The 25,012-nt window shown below is 36.4% G+C and overlaps 1 protein-coding gene across 3 annotated transcripts in view; it reads left to right on the top strand.

Moving 5' to 3' along the window:
• Positions 1-681: 681 nt before the first annotated feature.
• Positions 682-25,012, top strand: part of TFB1M (transcription factor B1, mitochondrial) — a 51,078-nt gene continuing 26,747 nt past the window's right edge. For 2 of the 3 annotated variants that reach the window (XR_006733588.1, XM_045544620.1), the window contains exons 1-4: positions 682-947; positions 3,764-3,915; positions 16,600-16,708; positions 18,037-18,188. Coding sequence is in view for 1 of the 3 variants with exons in the window: in XM_045544620.1 (XP_045400576.1) it covers positions 815-947; positions 3,764-3,915; positions 16,600-16,708; positions 18,037-18,188 (546 nt within the window). In the remaining 2 variants the exon portion in view is untranslated. Of the gene's footprint in view, positions 948-2,464; positions 2,564-3,763; positions 3,916-16,599; positions 16,709-18,036; positions 18,189-25,012 lie in introns of all 3 variants that reach the window. The other variant, XR_006733589.1, reaches the window with a different exon arrangement.

Below are 25,012 nucleotides of genomic sequence, written 5' to 3'. Positions count from 1 at the left end.
GAAAGGACTGCTGTTCAAAGAACAATTTTAGGCCCAGCAGAGTGGTGCATGCCTGTAATCCCAGCACTTTGGGAGGTGGAGGTGGAAGGATTGCTTGAGCCCAGAAGTTTGAAACCAGCCGGGGCAAGAAAGCAAGACCCCATCACTACAAAATATATATATATACACTCATATATATATATATATATCAAAAAAAAATTAGCCAGACCTAGTGGCTGGCACCTGGACTCCTAGCTACTTGGGAGGCTGAGCCAGGAGGATCGCTTGAGCCCAGGGTTCAAGATTGCTGCGAGCTATGATCGTGCCACTGCAGTCCAGCCTGGGCAACAAAGCCAGATGCTGTCTCTAAAAACAACAGCTTTGTGTCTAATCACCGGCTTCCCCCAGTGATATTCACAAGGGCCTGAAGCCCTTCGGAACTTCAGGGTGGGGTTAAACGGCTATGATAGGCCCCACCAAAACCTGCCAGTCGAGGCACAGCACCTCCCAAACTCCTGCATCCAGCCCAGACCCCGCCTCGCCCCGCCCACCCTCGTGAAGCTCCGCCCACCCCGAGAAGCACCGCCCACAGGCCTCCACAGCCCTTGCAGAAGCCACCGCGCACCCAGCATGCACCGCTTTAAGCGGGACGTAGCGCATGCGCTATCAGTACGCCGGATTTCCTGTTCGCGACCGCCGCTTCAGACGGGAAACGTCTGGCAAGTGAGGCGAGCCCAGAGGCGGGCCATAGTGCTCCCAGGATCCTCCCCTGCCGGCGCTTTCCGAGCGGCGAGGGACGGCGGGGGTGGAGGGTGTGCGGAATTGGTCTGGGCCCATGGCTGCCTCCGGGAAACTCGGCACTTTCCGTCTCCCGCCGTTGCCCACCATTCGAGAAATCATTAAGTTGTTCAGGCTGAACGCAGTGAAGCAGCTGTCCCAGAATTTTCTCCTGGACTTGAGGCTGACAGGTGGATGGCTTCCTCGTGCTCCCCGAATGTCGCCCCCGTGTTCCTTGGGGGCGTGGGGTGGGGGTGGGGGTCTAGTGTGGACCCCGCGGGTCCAGGCTCAGGCGTGCGACGGGCTTTTTGGTCAGGTCCTTCTACCACTTTGTAGTGAAATAACTCCGAGTCCCACCGCCCAGGACACACGTGAAGCGCGTTGATTGCTCCAAACGCCGCGTTAGGGGCGTGCAGCTGTGGGCTCTGAAGGCCCGCTGTGCGGCGCCGAGCACGGGGGAGGAAGGGTTCGCGTATGGGTGAAGGCTCTGTGGGCATCGTAATCTCGGTCACTGTGAAATCAGTCACTCTGAAATGGCACTGCACGTGCTGACTGGACTTGCTTTTCAGGCAGTTTAAAGTTATCAGTATTTAAATGAGTGCAAGGATTTTATTAATAACTTGTTGTAAAAGTATTCTTTGTGGGATTCGTCGTTTAAACGTTTACCTGTTGAGTCTAAGAATCTTTGAGGGTGCAAATACTCATTCAGTAAATACATAGTGCACAAGCCACTGTGGTAGTTCTGGGGGGTATGGGCGTGAACAAGACAAAGTTTGTCCTCAAGAAGCTTACATTTTATTTTAGTAAGTTTACATTCCCACGTTCTATTCTTTTAAGTCACTTTTCATGAGGTAAAATTTATGTAACATAAAATTCACCAGTTTGAAGTGCATGATTTGATGAGTTTGGGCAAATATGTCCGTTCATTTAACCACCACTACCCAAGAGGAGATTGCAAGAATAAGATGTATTACAAGTATGTCCACTAGTTCACGGCTGGAGTACTTATGTTCTGAGGTTTTGATATTTCATTCTGTTTGGCCCCTCTTCTGAAGTTGAGAAGAGCAGAAAAATCACACCCCAAAAGTTCGTTTTCAGTTAAATGAAGCAGAGTCCACAAAGCATAAATGTTTTATTTCTTGGACACGAGTCTTTTTTCTATCCATAGCAATATGACTTTAAATAAAATAGCTTAACTCGGCTTAAGTTTTCTCATCTTTTAATTGGTGGAGGGGCATGCTACAAGAGCTTTGAAAGCTTACCCACCTTTAAAATTCTTTAAGTCTAGTATAACTGGTACCATCTGTCTCCGCTAGTCATTAGCCACATTCTAAATATAAAGCACCATTCTCTGCACTGAAAATACAGGTCTTCATATTTTTTTAAAAAAAAATCCTTCGTATAAATTTTCTCATGTGAGCCTTTATTCATCTTCAGGAGTAAGTTGTAGGTCCTAGATACTATTATCCACTCTTCCTGTGGGAAGGAGAGTGAACAGAGATTAGGGTACTTGCCTGAGGTTAGAAGCGCAGGCAGGAGCAGAGCAAGATTGAAATCCAAGTTTAGCAAATTGACAATGCTTCTTTAATATTCATTTGTCTTTGAATGTGCCTGAAAAGTATGAGGACAGAGTCCTGTCTACTGTTATAGCTCTGCATTTTAAAAAATGAGAATATTAAATTTACCTGTGCTTAATGTATCATTGCAGTTCCCTTTGGGAGGCATTGGGCTCTCGGTGGAACAAGGAAGGATTGGCTTTAGAATTTATACCTGAGTTGGAATCCCTTCTCTGCCATTTGCTTTCTAGGTAACCTTGCACAAATGAAACAATAGACAAGGAAACTGAAAAGTTCAGAGAAGTTAAATTGGGATAGGAGTTCTTAGTTAACATGTAAGAATTAGGTGAGAGAACAAATGTAAATCATTCATAACAGGTAAGATGTTATGAGTGATTCATAATCACTCATATTGGGAGTGAATTAGGATGCTAATTCCCTCCCTTATTCATTAACAGACAAAACCATTTTTGGATGGTAGAGAGACTAATTTTTACCTTTTAGCCTGCAAAGATAAGTTATTGATAACAGAAGCAAAAAAATAAGACTGTACAAAGTCAGTGAACACTGCCAGTAAGTGCTCATATGTTTTTAGTGACTATATTCCCACAATCCTAGAAGCCCTAGTTGCTTGGATTTTAATATCTCATTGTGTTTCTAGAAGCGATGGTTGGTTGCAGTGAATCAATACTCTTCTTTTCTATGATTTCTTAAGGTCTGCTAACTTAAAGAAATTGATTAATTAAAAAGTAATTTTTCTGTATTAGCATGCATGTTTGCAAAGTTTTAAAAAAGACTATTCCTCAGGTGGGCAAAAAGAAACAAAAAAGAATTAAAAAAAAAAAAAATGAAAAAACCCCTCCACTGCTAAATTTAACTTTTTCCTGAAAATGACCAAGAATCCACATTTCTGAGAGTCTTATGATCTAGAATCTTGTTGCCTTTGCCATACTGTCCACCAACTAGGTGTCTATAGCTAAAAATGGAGACTGTCAGCACTTTCTGCTTTTAGATATCAAACTAGCAACATTGAAAAGTCTGAATGTGAAACTAGTCTTGCTTATTAAAATATGTGCTGTTCAACAACTGTAGAAAAGTATTGCATGCTTATTCAGTCTGTTCTTAGAGCTTGATTGGTTTCAAATCAATTTGAAACAAATTGGCAAGGAACAAATAGAGAATACAATGTTACCTAAATTTAAGCTAAAGAAACTTGTCATAATAATCCCATTTTGTTAAGGGACTGATACAGTTCTACAGTGGTAGAATATTGAATGGCCACAGTGTATTGGTTTAGGTGGAGAGTTAAATAATCAGATAAATATGGTATATAAAGGATTAGTTGATTGGGTAATAGCTGATAAGATTTTTTATAGATTATTTTTCTCTTTAAGCACTGTATATTGAAATTTGCTAAGATAATCATGATAACTAAACTTTCTTTTCTTTAGATAAAATTGTAAGGAAAGCTGGCAATCTGACAAATGCTTATGTTTATGAAGTGGGGCCTGGGCCAGGGGGAATCACAAGATCCATTCTTAATGCCAACGTTGCTGAGCTTTTGGTAGTTGAAAAGGATACTCGATTCATTCCTGGATTAAAGGTGAGATACTTAAAGTGTCTTTTTTAGGAGGCAAAAACCCAGGTTAAATCTTTACACCAAGATTCTTAAACCCAGGGTGTCCAAGGATTATGTAGGTTCTTCAAACTGCAGGTCTGCAGGCCTCATCCCAGAGATTTTGAGTCTGTAGTCTGGAGAGGTCTAGAAATCTGCATTTCTAACAAGCATTCCTAGATGGTCTGTTGAGCACGGCTTGAATATGTACATTGATGCTAAACAAACTCATTGTTTTTTGTGATATTTTTTAAAAATCTAATAGCTATGCAAGTCATGACCTATTCCTTCAGAAATAAGTAAAAATAAATAGTGGCCAGTAATGATCCATTGGTATGACTTTTGAGAACTTCATTTAGTTTCAAAAAAGCATTTCCACAATCAAAAGATGGAGAAGACGTATGCTAGCCCTTTCTTGAGAGTGACTAATTATTAAGCTCAAACATTCTTGTAAAAGTATTTTTTAAGTGAAGGAATAAAGGATCACTGTACTTATAGATTGAAGATGAGGTTTTGATGAAATGATGCATGCATCTTTAAAACACAGGTACTGTTATTATATGGAAATATTTAAAGGAACTGGGCATGTTTCAACTGGAGAAAAGAAGCCCTGAGTGAGGGTACTCATAGCTGCCTATCAAAGGTTGGCAGTGGAGAGGATAAGCTTGTTTTGATCTTTTCTAGAAAAGAGCTGCAACTAATAGGTGAGAATTGAAGTAGACAGAATTGAGGATTTGAAATAAAGAGGGTCTTATATTTTTAAAATGTTGGCAAACAGTGGAATAGATTATATGAGGGAGCTTGTAAAGGGAATTCCTCCTGGGGACACTTAATGACTTAAAGGCCTTTGATTTCTCCATAATTCTAAAACTTTAAAAGAGCCCTGAGCCTTTGGCTCAGATGACTAGCAATTTAATATGTGACTATAATAGAATACTAAAATTATCTACCTTATTACTTTAATACACGAGGACAAATTGGTTTAAAATTAGTACATTCTAATGCTTGTGTATGTATTAATGGAAAATGTTTAATTTTTGTCAGAACAGTTTGAGAAAATTCGCTTGAAAATCTAGAACTTTGTATGTATGCCTTTGATCTTTGTAGAAACCTACCGATTTTTTCTGATTTTGCTTTATCCAATTTTTTTGATTTAAAAAATTATATAATATTTCATTTTATCTAATTTTGCCAGTCTGTACTGAAAGAATTGGTTTCATATTTATAACTTTATTTTGGGATTGTCACTTGGTGCATATTCATTCCTTGATCAAATGTAGAATTTGATAGCGGTATTTGTTTTGAACTTTGTCCTTATTTTAAGAACTGTATCTCAATTGGCGGTAGAAGTAGGAATGTTGTTAATTTTGGTGAGATCATGAGAGTATAAAAAGAAACTGAATAACACTGTGTAATTCCCTTCACGGTTATTCATCTAGCCCTTTCTGGACATAGGAAATACTCATCTGCCTTTTTTGCCTTTAAAATGACTTCTTAAACCCTCAAACCTCACCATCTGTTGTGTGCATCCTTTGTTATTGGGGAGTGAATCACATTTCTGCTCATCCTCATTTAATTCACATATTCTGTTTGATATGAACTAAAAGATCTTTGAAGGCAGACTATTTAAGAGTAACTGCCACCCTTCTCTTCTCAACTTCCCTTAACCCCCAAGTCCCTGCATTCCTAACCCCTTGCCTTATTTCATCTCATTAGATTTATCATCCTCACACTATATATATGGATGTTCTTCTCATTGTATTTGTTGTTAAACTCACCCCTCTGGAATGTAAGTGCCAGGAGGTTGGAGATTTGTGTCTGGTTTGCTCCACCGTGTGTAACAGTACCTAGCATGTAACAGGTATTCAGTCATGTCTCACATGGGAAATAGGTTGACAATCTCTGTATCTGTGTGTGTGTGTGTGTGTGTGTATATATATATGTATGTATCTGTCATACTAGTTGACTAAATGTGTCATTCAAAAGTGAAAGTGAATATTTTGTAGTATTCATTATCAAAAAGTTTTATGCTCTTTTTTCTAGATATGAAGGCTAATTTCAAGGTGAATTACAGGAAATGTATATTTAACTTCTCATTTGTTTCAGTAGAAGCAGCAAAATTAATTTTCAGTATTTTATATGCAGGAAAGGTATTTGCCTTCAAAAGAAATGTTGGGCACTGAAATATCAAATAGGCTTTTTTTTCCTGTAAAGAATGTTTCAGTATGGAAAACCACTTTCTTTTAGAGGTGCTAAATTAATCATAAAACTGAGTAAAGGCAGAATGATTCCATTTTAGTGATTTCTAAGCTAATAGAATTACTTTTTAAAGAAATTGTAATAATTTATAAAACATCTTCTAGCTGAAAGCATGTCATTTGGGGCTTAATTCAATTCTTATATTATCATGAGGCAGCTTAGGGGAAAGAACAACTAGTGATAACATGTAGGTTTCACTATCAGCATGTTGTAAAGGTAGAAAAAAAAAACCTGTCTAATATATGAAAATAATATAGTTTTGTGGTAAATAACACAGACTTCAGCATCAGACTACCTGGGTTGGACTTCAGATTACTAGTTGTGTGACTTTGGGCAGATAACTCTGTCCTCTGTGCCTCAGTTTGCTCATAGGATTGTTATGAGGAGTAAGTAAATGCCTGCCACTTAGTAAGCACTCAAGAGATCTTAATTATAAGTAATTAAATTATGGTCCCGGTGCCTTGAGTACCTGAGATGATTAAAGATTGATCAGGAGACTACTAATCTAGAAAGAAGTATAGGAGGAAAGTAATATTATTGCATTGGAGCACTAGAAAAATCCCCAGTGCTATGGAATCATTGGGCCATTCTCCAACTCATCAAACTTGCATTGGACACCTAGGGTTTCTTTCTCTTGATATCGTAGCACTCTGTGCATTCATAAGTGTTTTAATTTTTTGTTCATTATAACATTTTTACAACTGAACGGATTCTCTGTGCCTTGAAGGGGAGTGAAATGACTTCCTGACATCTCAAGGAACTTGAAGCCTTGATGATAAGTTCTTCCCCATTCCTCAACAGGGAGATAACTTTCTAAATCATGTGTACCCCGTCAGATAAAAGTAGTCCGGATTCCTCCTCCTCTTTTTTTCTGTTTTGAAAGTTTTATATGTTAATGATAATAATACCTAATATTTATGGAAAATTTACCACACTAAGTACAGTTTTTTTATGTTCTACAGCTTTTTTGAGATATAAGTGATGCTCAGTAAACTGCACATATTGAAAGTGTGCAAATTACTGAGTTTTGACATATGTATAATTGCAGGAAACCATCACCACAATCAAGATAGTGAACATCCATCATCATCAAGCTTTCTTATGTTCATTGGTAATCTATCGTTTCTTCCTCCCTGGGAATAAGTAAACTATTTCCAGACAGCCTCTCAGCTGCTTTGCCACTATAGATTATTTTCCATTCTTTAGAATTTTATATAAATGGAATCATACAGAATGTATTTTTTTGGTCTGATGTGTTTTACTCAGCATAATTATTTTAAGTTTCATCCATGTTGATGTGTTTGTTAATAGTTTGCTCCTTTTTATTGCTGAATGGTATTCCACTATGTGAATATACCAAATTTATAAATCCATTCACTTGTTGACAGACTTTGGGGTTTTTTCATATCTGGCTATTACACATAAAGCTATTATGAAATTCACATGCAAGTGTTTGTTTGGATATATATTTCCATTTCTCTTGAGTTAAAACCTAGGAATAGAATATCTGGGTCCCATGGTAGGTGTATGTTAAACTTTTCACAAAACTACCAAACTGTTTTACAAAGTGACTGTACCATTTTACATTCCCACCAGTTGTGCATGAGAGTTTCAGTTGTTCCACATGCTTGCTCATACTTAGTATGGTCAATCTTTTTAATTTTAGCCACCATAGTGAATATGCAGGCTTTTATTTGCATTTCCCTAATGGATAATGATATTGGACGTATTTTCATGTGCTTATTTGCCATCTGTATCTCTTCTTTGGGGAATTGTTCCAATATTTTTACTGTTGGTTTTTTTTGTCTTATTGAATTTCAGGAGATCTTTACACAGTTCAGATACAAGACTTTGTCAGATACATGTTTTACAAATGTTTTCTCCTTAGCTGTGGCTTACCTTTCATTTTGTTAACAGTGTCTTTTGAAGAGCAGAGACTTAATTTTTATCGGTTTTTTTTCTTTTAAATTTATTGATTTTTATGTCTTATTTTAAAAATATTTGCCAAACCCAGATCACTAAGAATTTAGCCTGTTTTCTTTGAGATTTTTTTTTTGTCTTTTACATTTTGGTCTATGATACATTTTGAGTTAGTTTTTCTTTATGGTATAAGACAAGAGTTCAGGTTCTTTTTTTTTTTTTTTTTTGAGACAGAGTCTCACTTTGTTGCCCGGGCTAGAGTGAGTGCCGTGGCGTCAGCCTAGCTCACAGCAACCTCAAACTCCTGGGCTTAAGGGATCCTACTGCCTCAGCCTCCCGAGTAGCTGGGACTACAGGCATGCGTCACCATGCCCGGCTAATTTTTTTTTCTATATATATTTTTGGTTGTCCAGATAATTTCTTTCTATTTTTAGTAGAGATGGGGGGTCTCACTCTTGCTCAGGCTGGTCTCGAACTTCTGACCTCGAGCAATCCACCCGCCTCGGCCTCCCAGAGGGCTAGGATTACAGGCGTGAGCCACAGCGCCTGGCCCAGGTTCTTTTTTATACCACTTGTTGAAAGTATTATCTTTTCCTCGTTGAATTGCCTTGATACTGTTGTCAAAAATCAGTTGATCTTCTATGTGTCAGTTTATTTCTGGACTTCCACTTCTGTTGATCTATAGGTCTATCCTTTCACCAATAACAATCTATATTGGTTACTGTAGCTTTATAGTAAGACTTGAGATCAGGTAATTTAAATCTTCTAAAATTGTTCTTCTCTTCAATATCATTTTGGCAATTTTAAGTCCTTTGATTTTCATGTAATTTTAGAATCATATTGTCAATTTCCATTTAAAAAAGGCCTAATGGATTTTGATTGGGATTAGATTGAAACTGTAGATTAGTTTGGGGAGAATTGACATCTTAATGATTTAGTCTTCTGATCGATGAACGTAGTGTATCTCTCCATTTATTTAGGTTCTCTCTAATTTCTGTTGGCAGTATTTTATGGTTCTTAAGTGTATGAAAACACATATATTTGCACATGTTTTTTCAAATTTACCCCTAACAATTTCATATATTTTGATGCTATTCTGTATGATATTGGTTTTTAATTTCAATTTCCAGTTGTTTATTACTACTATGTAAAAATACCATTGATGTCTTAGATATTGACTTAGATATTGATTTAGCAAGGTATCCTGCAACCTTGCTAAACTCACTTATAAGTGACTATTTTGTAGGTTCCTTAAGATTTTCTGCATATATTATCGTGTCATCAAATGAAAACAGTTATACCTTCTCCTTTCCAATCTGTATGCCTCTATTTCTTCTTCTCGTCTTATTGTTATAGCTAGGATCCCCAGTGCAATGTTGAATAGAAGTGATAGGAGTAGACATCCTTGCCTTGTTGATCTTACGGGAAATGCATTCAGTTTTCACTATTGAGTATGATGTTAGTTGTAGGTTTTTCTCTGCATCTTCTTTATCAGATTGAGGAAGGTCCCTTTTAATCCTAGTTTGCTGAGTTTTTTTTCTTTTAAATAATGAATGGATATTAGGTTTGCAGAAATGTTTTTCTGAGTTTATTGAGATAATCATGCAGTTTTTGTTTAGCTTTTTAATATGGTGAGTTATGTTGATTTTTCTGACATTAAACCAAGCATCTGTAGAATCTGTAGATGACCTCTCTCTTTTCCTGATATTAGTCATTTGTGTGTCTTTTTTTTTTTTTTCTGACAGCTACAGATTGGTCAACCTTATTGATGTTTTCCAAAAAACAGCTTTTGGTTTCATTGATTTTTCTTTATTATTTTCTATTTTCTATTCCATTGATTTCTGCTCTGACATCTTAAATCTTCAGCTTGCTTTGGGTTTAATTTGCTCTTTCTATAGTTTTTTTAATGTGGAAGCTGAGGTCATTGATTTGAGGCCTTTCTTACAGGCATTTAGTGCTATTAATTTCCTTCAAAGTACTGCCTCAGTGGAATCCCACAAATTTTGATATGTTGTGTTTTCATTTCCATTCCATTAAAAATACTTCCTAATTTCCTTTTTTAAAAATGATTTTTGAGATATTAGGTTCAAAGAAAGACTTCCAAAAGAAGTTCAGGTTTCCTTCAAAAGAGAACTTCAGCTCCATTTTCCATTTTGATATGTTATTTCACTTGTGGGTTATTTAGAAATGTATTATTTAGTTTGCAAATTTGGGTTTTTTTTGCAGCTATCTTTCTTTTATTTTTTAATTTAGTTCCATTGTCATCAGAGAACATATTTTGTGGGGACGTGGATTCTGAGGGCTAGAAGTCTAAAATCAAGGTCAGTGGGGCTGCATTCCTTCTGGAGGCTTTAGGGGAGAATCCTTTTCTCCCCTGACGAAAAAGAATTCCTTGCCTTTTTCAGCTTGTAGAGGCCACCTCCATTCATTAGTTCTTGGACCTCTTGCCTCTTTGTCCCCTGCCTTTAACTGTAATCCTCCTTCCTCTCTCTTATAAGGCCCTGTGATTACATTGGGCCCACCCAGACAATTCAAGATAATCTCCCCATCTCAAGATCTTTAACTTAATCACATCTGCAAAGTCCTTTTTACTGTTTAAAGGAGCATAGTCACATATTTCAAGGATTAAAATGTAAGCATCATTGGGAAGGCGATTATTCAGCCAACTGCAGCTTATTATCTGTAATTCTTTGTTATGTTAGTGGCTGATTGAATGTTTATAGTATACATTTTTAACGCATCACAATCTGTCTTCAAATAAGATTACTCCACATATAGTATACGAATCTTCCCATAGATTGCATTTTTCCTGCCATGCCTTTGTGCTATTATTGTTATACATTTTACTTGTTCTCATGTTATAAAGTTCACAGTACAGTTTTTTTTGTTTTAAAAGCCAATTCTACATTAAAAGACTTAAATAATAAGAAAAATTCTTACATATTTCCCCACATGGTTATCATTTCCAGGACTCCTTATCCATATTACCATCTAGTACCATTTCTTTCTACTGGAAAGACTTCCTTTAGCGTTTTTTATAGCCTGGGTCTGTTGATGAAGAATCATTTAGTTCTTGTATATCTGAAAAAGTCTTCATTTGCCTTCATTTTTGGAAAATATATTGGCAGTTTTTTTCTTTCAGTACTCTAAAGATGTTGCTCCCTGGCTTCTCATTTGCATTTCTGTCATGCTTATCTTTGTTCCTCTTTTTTCTCTGGCTGCTTTTAATACTTTCTCTTTATCACTGGTTTTGACTAATTTCATCATGATGCCTTATAGTTTTCTTCATGTTTCCTGTGTGTAGGGTTCATTGAGCTTCTTGGAGCTGCAGGTTTTTCTGTGCTTTTTGTTTTCCAGTGTCTGAAAATTGTTGTTTTATCTGTTTTGTCCATTTTATTAAGTTTAGTCAGGAGAAGGTATCTTGTCTCTTATATTCCATCTTAGCCAGAGTGGGAAGCTCAAGGATTCCTCTTAACCAATAAATTATGTGCTTGTTTCATGGCATTTTGGAGAGAGAAAGTAAGCCATTGACTATTATTAGTATTGCCTTTGGGTTCTATAATAGGTAAACACAGTGATTACTTCCACTTCATTAGGCATCGTGGAAAGTTCATGAGATTGAGAATCAAATGGACTGGTGACCAAATCTCAGATGTGCCACTCACTAGCTTTCTGACCTTGAGATTGCTGTTGAGCCTTTTTTAGTTTCAGCTTTCTTATCTGTAGCATGGGAATAATAGTTATCTTTTGTGGATTTTGCAAGGATAGATAGAAATTAATGTAAATAGCATAGAATAATACCAGTAGCCAGTAAATGGTTGCTATTTTAATTATTCCCCTTCTTGTCATCTTTTAAAGGGACATATAAAGTAATTTTGGCATCCAGACAATTAGAGATAATGAAATTTCAAAATTCTTTCATCTGTAGCAAATTTTTTAAAAAGGAAGATTGCCTGACTTTGTGTTGTGATGTGACTTTTACATGGGTAACTTGATGCAACCATAGTTAATCAAAACATAGACAAAACAATAAGCAAAAGGTGGCTTACAGCCAAAATGATATAAATTATTAGAAGTACAGAGATCAGTGATAGAAGCAGGCCCACTGACAACAGCAAGAAGTAACAGTTACTACAATGGCAGAAAAGCTATAAAAAGCAAATATAAAAATGGAAAAAACACTATATAGTAAGGTTTTAAACACAGCTCTGTGACCATTCAGGCCATTACTTTATAGGCAACAGTGACCCCAAATCATTAAGAAAAGGGTGAAATTGGATTCAGTGTTTTTGGCTTAAGGAAGAGAGTTGTACAATATAGTTTAGAAAAGATTTTCTTTTATACATTTCTTCTTTAAAAACATATTAAGACTTAAATAAACATTGAATAGAAAATTTTGTAAATCAAACAACTAATTCCTTGAGGAGGCTGGGTAAATGAGTCTCTGCTGTGCATGTTCAGGTCCTGCTTGAAAAGCAAGTGAGGAAGAGGGAGTGATGGGGAGAGGTCAGTAGGTGCAAAGTTACGGTTAGGTAGGAGGAATCAGTTCTAGTGTTCTGTCACAGTAGGGATTTTGAATGTTCTTACCACAAAGAATAATTACCCTAATCTGATCATTATACATTTTGTGCATGTGTTTCATCACATTGTACCCCATAAATACGTACAATTATTGTGTGTCAATTAAAAGTAAAACAAAGGTAAAAGAAAGAATAAAATTGACAAGTTAAAAAGAGCAATTAAGAGACCTGATGACATTGAAATGTTCAACAAACTTAATTTTCTCATATAAAAATAATTTTATTTTAGATACTTGTAGTATCATTTAAGATATAGGTGATGCTGTGATGATTTGTTTATTTTTGCTCTGCTCATAAATTTAGAATACTAAGGAAGTCTGAAAATGTAAATTTTTAATAAAATTCAAGTTATTTCACATGACTTTAAAAAAAAGCAAACTGACTTTGAAATTATGTTGTAGTCTTCCCTCTAAAAGTCTATTGTAACATCTTAAATTCCTTTTTAATAATGGCATTAGTCTTTTATGTATATTCTATATAAGAATAAAAATTTTATTTTTTACCTGCCACATTTTATATTTTTTAATTTTTTATAATTTATAAAATTTATATATTTTATAATTTTATATTGTAGATTCTTTCATTCTCATATAATTTGCGTAGCAGTTTTGCCTAGCCCTTTTACAAACATTTATTTCAATAGCATTTGTAACTTTACAATGTTGGCTGCCATGAACACTTCACCATGAGAAGGTGGCATAAAATATACTAAATAGGTATTTGATATAGTACTTCTTTGCTCATAGGGAATTAATAATTTTGTGTAAATTTTAAGAATTACATAAATTTTATTCCTCATCAAATTAAATCACCGAAAAGCTACCCGGGTGGACAACAATTACTTGCCCCCTGCAGAAAAGCTTTCCCTAAGAATTTTGACTTGTTAGAGGCTTTTTTAATGGCCATGGAAAGAATGTTTCTACATTTGCTTTTTAACTTTTATTAAAGGCATTGTCCTAAGGACGTTTTCTAAGGACAAAACTTAGGAGAAAACATTTTCTTTCTTGGAGATGTGGTTTAACTACTTCTAATAGATTGCAAGAATTATATATTTCATTATACAAATCATGAGAGCTAACATCTCTAATGATTGCTAGGATTGTTAGCTTTCTTGTTTTACATATACACATGCTTTTCCTTTTCATGGTTTGGTTTTCTATTTCTTCTTTTATAGCCTTATTTAATGATGCCTTTTACTCTAAGCTGACTTACATCTCATTTTGGAAGAATATAGGATTGAAAACTAAAATAAAAATGATAGAACAGTTTGAGAGTGTCTGTAAAAACACTCATTTGGCTGTAATGTAGTGCCTGCATTTGTGATCGGCTATGCCTTTGAGCACATTATGTGGTAACACTTCCAGGATTTTGAAGTGTAATGCTCCGTTGTTATTCTTGAAGTACTGTAATAGTGACTTTTCCCACCCCTCTGCCATCCCCCAGATATCATTATGATAGTGAAAAACATTTTTATCTATTACTGGTTGGTTAGAAAGTCTTTGCATGTCCTTGTTGAATATCATTTTAGGTGTTTAAAAGGCTACTGTCTATAATCATGTCTATGTAGTTTGTATAGCACCCTCTTTCCCCATAATTGCTTTAAGGCCTTCACATAAATCTGTGAACACCAGCATTCATTCCTTCTGCAGTGGGGAGTTGGAAAGGGGAAGATCAAGCTACATGCTACAAAGTTGTCAAGGAAGAGGTAGACCTTTTAAAGTATGGGAAGGATTTGGTTTGTCATTGTGTGAGACTTAAACCTGAATGGGAATTCAAGAGAAATATACTAGAAATAAAAGCTTGACCTAAGAAAGAAAGGTAAATTTGCATTATATCAGCTTTCTTGTATGTGATCGTGTCTGTCGGTGTGGGAAAAGTTAATGTTTGAAACATGGTTATCAGAGCATATAAATAAACACCAAAGAGCCAAGTTTATGTTGTTTTGTTTTAGTCCTGATTACTAATTACTTAATTACTTTCTATATATTGACATTGTGAAACATAAGCTTTTAGTTCTGCCTTTGTTTTTGGTATGCTAATTTGATTTGTTTTAATTATGTGAAGCATAATTATAGAAAAAAATTCAGCGTTCTCCATTGACTATAAATGCTATCATTAAATATGCAGATTTTATACAGTATGAGCATGTCCCATAGAGAGCAATCTCTTTAAATTTTTAATATATTGAGGTTATTGTTTTTACTGTCTAGAACTTATTAGATCTTAGCAAGTCATGGTAATTTAAAATAATCCGTAAGTACGTTAATACCAATGGTATGCACTTATTTAGCTTAACTACTTTGGCTAAGCATATCAAACTAGATGATTCCCAAATTTAAAATGTTTAGCCTCTTACCAATATAGTCATTTCATCTATGTTTTTCTGAAACATTATTTGTGCAATTCTGCCTGATTTATTAGTGAAATAAATATTTGCAAGTTTCTCACCCCACAAATTTTGAGATCTCAAATCTCCCAGGCTAGAAGAGGAAGTTTCCAACGTGACAAAAAGCTGAATGCCATTTGGTCATTCACTTATTCATTCATTTCTTAAATATGTATTAAACACCAACTATGTCCTATGTAGCTATAGGGGCTGCCTTAAGGATCATATGTTGCTATAGGAGAAATTGCAATACAGTTTGTAGGTGCTCTGAAGAAGCATATGCACGGCACAGTGTTGACACAAAGGTGGGAATAATCCACAAGCCCAATGTCTTGGTCTTGTGTCTCCTCTCTGGCTTCTGTTATTCCCTTTCATCCTTCCTGTTGGTTGTCTGAGTTAGGCAAGGGGCAGTGTTAGAGGAAGTCAGCTTTGATGGGCCAAGAGAGTAGGGCCAAGGAGCTCAGGGATTTGAGCCTGTTGACCATCTCATTATAAGTGTGGGCAAGTTCTAGAATCTTGGCAACTGAGCAGGAGCCAAGGTTCTCTGAGCTCTGACTTAAAGTGGGAAAAGCATCACTTCTTTTGAAATCTGCTTTAGCAGTGGTGTTTCTTCTCTTTGATTTTATTCACTCCTTCATTATATGCTCAGGGAATACATTTTTTTTTTTAACCAAGAACTTCAAGAATCAAGTTTTGTGTTGGATACATCTGTAATAGGAATTTATAGATAGCTTAGCTATAAGGCTCTTTTGAAGTAGTTACCAACTCTTTAGTACCATGAGAGTGTGGTGCTGAGGTGGATGAAATAAGAAAGAGATTACAAAGGACGGGGTCCTTTTTTTTTTTTTTCATTTTTGCTTAGAAAGACTGAAAGAAAAGGGAAGAAAGCATATGGTTAGAAGGTAGAAATAGGCTGGGAGGTAGCTATTATTAAAACATGCAGGATAATTCACTAGGTTGATAGGACCTGTGAATCAAGAAATATTAAGATTAGGAATGCTCTGGTCAGGGGAGTATCCCAGAGTGTCAAGGGAGGGTTGGCATTGATAAGTGACTTGGTTTGAATCTGCCCATAGATTAAGTTAAAGATCTTGATGATATGTAGAATCCTTTGTGTATATTTAGGCTATAAAGATTTAGTTGAATTGAGCTCCTCTTTCATATGGTTGACTCCTAGTTAATTCTCAGTATTTCATTATAATGTCCTTAGTCTCTAATTTAAAAACTTAGGAGTTGAGTTTATGCTAAATCTACATGAAAATAGAAGTCATACTGAAGGTCAGGTTACACTGATACATTATTGTGAAATTATAAGCTATTGTATTATCTGTTACTATCTCTAATCATTTGTACATGTTAAGGTGAAGCATCATGGTGTCTGTTGCAGGGGACATGATATACTGTTGGTTGATGAATGATCTCTCTAATGTCTGACTTTTCTGACTGATTTAATGATGCACAGATTTAAAAAGTTTAATTTTGTTACTCTCCTTGTGAGCTCATTTTATTGCCCTTTTTCTAAGCTAGATGCTTTCTGAGGCAGCACCTGGAAAACTGAGAATTGTTCATGGAGATGTGTTGACATTTAAGGTAGAAAGGGCTTTTCCAGAAAGTCTTAAAAGACACTGGGAGGATGGTAAGTGCATTTGGGTGGTTTTTAAAATTTTCTTTTGTAATTATTTATATCACAAATATTTATTTATTATAAATGTTTTTATTATGTTAATATTAAAAATTATCTGAAGAGAATTAAATAGATAATGTGCATTGTAATTTTTTTGCTATTTTATTCCAAAATATAAATTCTTAATTCTAATTTATTTGTTTCAAATTTTCAAATATGTTGATTCTGTGCAAATAAACTTGTCATTTTTATTACACCATGTAGGGATGGGGTAAACTATGAAGTCTTAATTTTTCTAAGTGGTGAAAAAAAAAGTGTTTTAGTAAACTAAGCCACACCTAAGCCTTTGTTTTAACTTTTTTCCATCATCTTTCACATTCAGTGACCAACCAAGGTACTCTTCACTCATGGACAGTGTTTATTGGGGACCTGCTATATGTCAGCCCTTTGGAATACATAGACAGACAGGGTATGGTTTTTGCCTATAGAAAACTCAGAGAACAAAGGGAGGAGGGCCTTGGATGCCTCCACATCCCGCTGCCCCCAGTGGCCTCTCCATAGCCAGGTCCTTCAGAGTGGGCACACTTGCAGTCTCCACCTACTAACAGGCCCTCCTTTTCTTGGCATGCAGCTTTCAGGTTCCTGCCCCTGCCCAGCCACGCTACAGTCACAGTGACCTCCTCATGGCCGGTTTCAAACTTTGTCTGAGTTCTCCCACATTCATATGACTGTTACCCAAGATTTCTGTACTCTTGTGTTCCCTGATGCCACGCCCTCTTGTTTTTGCTTTTATGTTTGTGAACTTTCTCTTAACTCTTCTTTGCTGGTAGTTATTTTTCTGCCTGTTTCTTGCATGTTGTTTCTGAAATTTTTCTTTTTGGGCATCCTCTCTTCTCCTGCACGGTTGCTCAGTTACTCCATTCCTGTGGTTTCGCTTACTACATGTATATTGTAGACCCTCACATCTTTATATCCAGCCTGTATACCCTTCCTGAGCATCTGACCCTCTGACAGCTTCATCTCATTGCCCCATGACATAACCTCATCATGTCCAAGGTAAATTATCTCTTCCCTCAAACCAGCTGTTTTTCATGTATTTCCTAGTCCAGAAATCCAAGACTTTCTCTGAAAGACTAAACACTAGTAGAATTTTTTCCCCAATAATTCAAAGCTGATTGTGAGAAAACATTTTGAAGAATAAATGGAATGAAAAGTACTCAGCCATATCTTTTCGTGTATTTTTGTTTGATGCTATGACTTTCCAGTTTAATTTTTAACTAAAATTGTATTCAGAATATATTGATGAAATCATTCCAAATTGTTTTTTCCCCGGCCAACAGATCCTCCAAATGTACATATTATTGGAAATCTGCCTTTTAGTGTTTCAACTCCACTGATTATCAAGTGGCTTGAAAGTATTTCTCATAGAGACGGCCCTTTTGCTTATGGCAGAACTCAGATGACTTTGACTTTTCAAAAGGAGGTGGCAGAGGTAAGTTTTAACTTTTTCTGACTATTTTATCACATCAAATTCCAAAACAAAGTAATGCTAAATTTTTACCATAGACTTTTTCTAAGTTAATGTTCCATTACACACAAGAAAAACCCAACAACAGCTCAGCCAGAAGTTAAACATATAATGACGATGACAGACGTAACTGCTATAAGCTTCCAGGGAAAACATGAATAACGTGTGTCAGCCAAGAAGGCAGTATGGTAAACACAGGGACACGATGGATTTGGACACAATTAGAAAAAGACAAAAGCTTTGTGATGTTGGCCATACATTCACATGTAAGGATTGGCATGTGGCATCTTAAAATTGGTCCTTTGCTCTCAATAGGATGATAGGTAAAGAATATGATAATCAATTTGGAGCTGAGAAAGGGAAGGGAGTCAGAGTCTCATTATCTGGTATATAGACTCTCACTCACTCCCTCGCCTCACCAATGCCTGCTGTGCCTGCATTCCCATGGCAGGAGTGTTCCGAGTTTACGCTCTAGAAATAAACCTCCATGGTTGGCAAGGGTGGTTTTTGAACTGCAGAGGGTTAAGGAGAGGATCTGCAGACTGCAGTGTTTTTGTTTTTGTTTTTGTTTTTAATTTTATGACATATAAATACAAGAGTATACAGTTGTCCCTCAGTATCTATGAGGCATTGGTTCCAGGACCTCCCATGGATACCAAAATCCACTGATCCTCAAGTTCCTGACATAAAATGGTATAGTATTTGCATATCACCTATGCACATCTTCCTGGATACTTTAAATCATCTCTTGGTCATTTATAATACCTAATACAATGTAAATGCTATGTAAGTAGTAGTTATACTGTAGGGGATAGTGACAAGAAAAAAGTCTGTACATGTTCAGTACAGGTGCTACCATCCTTACCTCCCCCCCCAAATATTTTCTGTGCGTGGTTGGTTGAATCCATGGATGCAGAACCCACTGATACGGGGGGCTGACTATATAATGTATATGTATAGCTTAATAAAACCTGAATTCCCACTACTAAAGTTGTTAATTGAATTACCAATACCTTTGACACTCTCTTGTGTTCCTCACTCTGATTACATCTCCTGTCACTCCCTACTAGAAAGGTAATCAATACTGTGAATTTTGGATTTATTATTCCCTTGCATTGTTTTATCATATAGACTTGTATCCACGTAATTAATATACTTTAGTTTTGTCCATTTTTTAACTTTATACAAATGGATTCATATAGTACATATTCTTTTCATACTGAGCATCATTTGTAGGATTCGCTGGTGTTGCTCATTGTTGTAGTTGATTTATTTATCTAGGTACCTACTGTTTGACTATGTCATAATTTATATGTCCATTCTCCTGTTGGGGACCCTGAAATAGTTTTAGTGTTTTGTTGTTACAAACAAAACTGTCATGAATGTTCTTAAATTTATGTCAGCTGGGGCACATGGTCAGGTGTTTCTCTTCTCTAGGATATGTACCTGGGAGTGGAACTGCAAATCTTCACCCTTGCTAGATAATGCTAAATTATTCTCTAAAATCATCGTGCCTATCTATATTCCAACCAGCAGTGTGTATGAGTTCAATTTGTTCCATATTTTTACCAGTTCTCACTATTGTCAGACTTGTACATTTTTATTAATCTGAGGGTAACATTATAGTATGACATTTTGTTTTATTTTGTCTTTGCTGATTTTTAATGAAATTGAGCACCAATTTTATGTTTACTGGCCTTTTGGGTTACTTGTTTTTTTGGAAAATGCTCCTCATCTTTCTGTTGGGTTGCTTGTCATTTTCTTACTGGTTGCTAAGAGTTCTTACATACCCTCCATACTAATCCTTTCTTAGCTAAATGTGTTAAAAATTTCTTCTACTTTATGGCATGTCATTGTTGTCTTTAGTGTGTCTTTTGAAGAGCAGGCATTCTTAATTTTAAATTTATGTTTAGTGTTTTTTGTGTCTTGTTGAAGAAATCCTTTTATATCTTAAGATCACAAAGATATTCTTCTGTTATATTCTAGAAGTTTTATGTTTTACCTTTCACATTTATGTCTGTAATCCATGTGGGATTGATTTCCCTGTATGGTTAAAGTAGAAGCCAATTTTACTATTTTTTTTACCGTCTGGATCCCAATTAGCCTGGCCCCATTTATTGACAGGTCTGCCCCCACTGATCTCTGTCAGCACCTCTGTTGTCATGGCAAAAGCCCTTGTAAGCACTGTCTGATTAGAGACACCAAGAAGAAAATGACGTGAAATCCAGGAGGCAGAGGGCCCCAAACAGGACAGAGAGGGAATTCTCAGGAAGAGCATTCAGTCCATATCGGAGCCAATAAAGAAGGTGAATGTGATAAAATACCCATCAAGTTTGCATATATGCAAACAGTAGTTAAATTTAGGACCATTTATGTTTGAATTAGAGATAAATAAATAGAAAGCTAAATACACCAGAGAGTGATGCAAATGAAAAGTATTATTAGAATGGGAAGCAAAAATATATTATTTGGAGATATATAATTATTATGAAAACCTAAAAAATGAGAGACCTAAATAAAAATAACCACAAAACCTTACTGAGAGTCTCAAAAGGTCGTTGAGATAAATCAAGACAAATATGACATCCCTGGAAGGAAAAATGACTATCATGAACATGCCATTTTTTTTACAAATAACTTTGTACACCGAATATAATTACAATCCTCAAAGAATTTATCTTGAAATGTAGTGAAGTTCCAAGGATCATCTTGAGGAATGGACTTGTAAGAAGTCATAAGAAATGTTGAAAAAGGAGACTGATGAGAGACTTGCCTGTCAAATGCGAAAATGTGTAGTAAAGCTTTAATAATTGAGGCAGTATAACCAAAGGCATGAGACAGAAAGGCCTAGATTAGAAGGCCTGGAAACAGCCAATGTAGTAGTATGCAATAATGGTCAGATCGAAAATCAGCAGTCAAGAAAAGAGTTAGTAAATGCATGGGTATTTGGTTAGCTATTATGTAAAAGAAATTAAGTAATTCACATACATAAAAATTAATTCCAGTTACTGTGTCTTCAAATTCAGTGTTCTTTTCTGCAGTGTCTAATTTGTTAATTCTATTTAATATATTTTTCATTTATAATATATTTTTACCTGTAGAAGTTCCATTTAGGTCTTTTTATGTCTTCCCTTTCTCTCCTCATTATGTTCATGCTTTCCTTGGTATTTTTGTGCATATGTTTGATATTTACAGTAGCTGTTTTAAGATCCTTGCCTACTAACTCCATTTCCTCTATCATTTCTGTGCTGTTTTTCATCCTTGCTATAGGTCCCATTTTTCTGCTGCTTTGCAGAAATTGTCATTTTTGACAAGATACCAGATATTGTAAGGGTTTTTTGTTTTAATGTTGAGTGCTAGATTTTGTGGTATTGGGTTGAGTGTTGGGTTTTGTTCTGCCACTTAGATGAGTTACTTGCAGATTGAGGCTTCCTTTTTTTTTTTTTTTTAATCTGGTAGATCTTCAGTAGCCTTTAATTTGGTACTAATTGAGCCCCAATACTAAGTCATAACTTTCCTGGGGAATCCACCCAGTGTGCTGCACATTTCAGGGCCTCTCTGCTTTAGCTGGTAGGAAGGCAAACTCTTCCCAGCCCTGTGTGAGCTCCTGTTGGTCCTACTGCTTCCAGAGGTGCTGTCCTCAGGCTTCCAAGCCTCAGGGCATTTTACCTCAGGCAGATCAGTGCCCAGCTGAACAGAGAAGACTAGAGGAGACCCCTTTGCATATCTCTGGAGCTGTGTGTTTGTGTGTTTCCATATCTCTAGTAGTTTGCCCCACAAATTCCAGCTGCCTAGGCCTCTCAGATCTCCAGCCTCTCTTTCCCCAAGTCAGAGAGACCGCTGAGCTCTGTTTTCATCCCCCAACCCATGCTGTGGCCTGAGAAGGACCCTGGGCTGTAGGCTGGCAGTCTAAGACTCACCTCTTTCCCTGCCTCTCAGTGATCACAGTCCTGCACTGCCTATTGTCCAGTTTATGAAAACTGTTGTTTCCTTTATCTTATTCAGCTTTGTAGTATTTCAGAACAAAACTTTTTAATATCAGAGTTTCTATAAAAGTAGACTGTGTACATAAGCTTGATTCTTTGGATACCTTTCTCTCAGATAATTTGAGTATGTTATAGAATTTCATTTCTTACTTCCATCCCTCTCTCTTTACCCTTGTTCCCCTGTAGAGCAGTCTTTTCCAATGTTGCCCCACCCACCCTACAGGGACATTTGGCAGCATCTGGAGGAATTTTTGGTTGTCACACCTGGGGGGGTGCTTCTGGTATCTAGTGAGTAGAAGGTTAGGGTTGCTGGTATCTAGGGAGTGGAAGGTTAAGGATGGCTGGTAAACATCCTTCAGTGCATAGCAGAGTCCCCCACAACAGAGAATTGCCCAGCATTAACCAGTACAAAATGTTAGGAATGCCAAGGATGAAAAATTGCTTTAGATTATTTGGCCATAAAATCTTTTTCTCAGTAGTCTTGGAATTTTCTATTACAAAAATGTAGGACCCTTTTGTGTTTGTTCAGAACTCTAAAACGATACCCCCACTTTCCTTAATGTCCTTGTCATTTCCTGTTCATGAATCTGTTAATTCTCTGGTATTGGTTTCAACTGGGCTCATGCCAGTAGTTTTCTTTGTTGTTTATTCAATCTTTGAATTTGTTAGTTCTGACATAAACCAGTCTATTTCCTCTATGCTCACACAACACTTCTGACACCAGATGTGTGGGTTTTTCTACACCAAGCAATTCTCCAACTCTCTGAATACCAGCTGGGTGTCCTTTATAATTTGATTCAGTTCTGACACTATCCACCTGTAGTTAGGGTCACATCCCACAAGATAACGGCTCAGTCCCGAAAGACTGCCCCCACTTCAGATGACAGTTGCAAGTCTGGGTCTCCAGTAGTTCTGAGCAACTAGCTATAAAATAAATCAGGAGTTGCCACGATCCCCTCCTCGGGTTAGATAATTTGCCAGAATGGCTTAGGACTCAGGAAAACACTGTTACCTAAGTTTAAGTAATAGGGAATCAGTGGGTCTCTCTGGTGACCAGCCGCATCCTGAGGCTACTCTAGGGATCCAATCCTAGGTATCTCATTAGCATAAACTCCTCTGTGGTTAAAGGGATTCATGAATTTATGAAAGACACTCCTATTACTTGGGAAATTTCAAGGGTTTTAGGAACTCTGTGTAAGGAACCAAGGACAAAGACCAAACATATTTTTTCTTACACCATGTGTGGATTTTTTTTCTCAGCTGACATGATTATTATGGTATTTCTGTTCTTGAACACAATAGAGATGCAAAATACTGTGTACTGTAATTGTTTTTGGGAAGAGGGCAAAGGAACAGAGGCTTAAGAGGTGGAGTAATATTTTCAGTGGCTCAGAATGTCAATTGTGGTTATTATTAATAGTGTTGCTTCTACTTCACCGTATGCAATTGTTTTTCTTTAACAGAAAAGGTTGATTTTAGTCAAACTGTAGTGTGAATATTGAGAACAGTTTATATTGAGTCTATAATTTATGGATTGCATTAGAAATATGGGTAACACTGGTCCTCTGACTCATTTTCGCATTTTGCAAGTGAAAGTTTCAATGGAAGAACATACAGCAACATTTTCGTATATACCCTGTTTGCTCTTGACATGGTCATATATGTAATTTTGTATTTTAGCCGCAGAAAGCCTTTTTTAACATTTTCTTTGTTTGGCTTTATGAGTTACAGAACAGAAATAAATGAGCACCATCCTCTTTTTCCTTTCTCTAGGTCCACAGGATCTAAATGTAGGAATTCAGCTCATACAGATTAAGGGACAGACAAAACAGCAGTGTATTTATGTATTCTAACATAAAATAGAATCAGGCTGTGTAGCAATAAGTGAGAACTTAACAAATCTTATCTAACCTCATTTTATAAATGATAAACTGAGGCTCAGAGGGGTTTAATGTCTTCCAAAAGGTCATGGAGAAGTTACAGGGAAAGCTGAACTTGAACACGGGTCATGTTTTCTGCTAAAGTCGTGATGTTTGAGTTCTTAATGTTGCTGGCCCTGCTATCTTTTCTTTCTGGGTTCAGCACCAGCCTCTTGATCTCCTGCCATCTCCAGGGGACTCTGGCTGTTCATGGGCACATCCCTAGCACCGGGGGAGTCACCTCTCCATTAATTACTGCATATAGTTCTCACTGTCCCCAATGTGTGGCTGTGTAGCTTCTCAAGGATAAGCCTAATTTTTCTACTTAAAATTATTTTAGGTGAATAAGAAAAAAAATAACACTATCTGAGTTCTTTGACCCCTTGTTTTCTCATACTCAGTCAGAATACTTTTAAAAGCTTAAGGGTTAGAGGTTTCCTTTTACTGAAGAATTAACTGGTTTGGTTTCCTGGCCTTTTTTGTTAAATCATCTATCTTGTGGTGGGTTTTGAATTTTTGTATCTTTACTTATAATACATCTATCACAGAAGTAGCAATGTATGTTCGAATAGTTGATAGACCATTTAACTTTTATGCTAGCTTTTAATGAAGTCTTTTGTAGAGCTTTCTGGTCTGTGATTTGAACTTTTCCTTAATTAGTTAGGGACAGCTGTGTGTGGTGCTTTCTTCTTAATTAAAATATATGATTCACTTGTTTTCATCTCTAGAAGCTGGGGATATTTGCTACAAAGATTGAATGGGCCAAGTTAATGGATTAGGACTTCCCATCCCCAGATAGTACTAGATGCATATATAGTGTTTTAAGTGAAATAGACTTAAATTTATCTTTACATCAAATTAGAATATTTAGGATTCATGCCTC

Source organism: Lemur catta, chromosome 2, assembly GCF_020740605.2.
Source record: "Lemur catta isolate mLemCat1 chromosome 2, mLemCat1.pri, whole genome shotgun sequence".
Taxonomy (NCBI): Eukaryota; Metazoa; Chordata; class Mammalia; order Primates; family Lemuridae; genus Lemur; species Lemur catta.
Note: the sequence above shows the minus strand (reverse complement) of the source record. Positions and strands in the feature narration are given on the sequence as shown.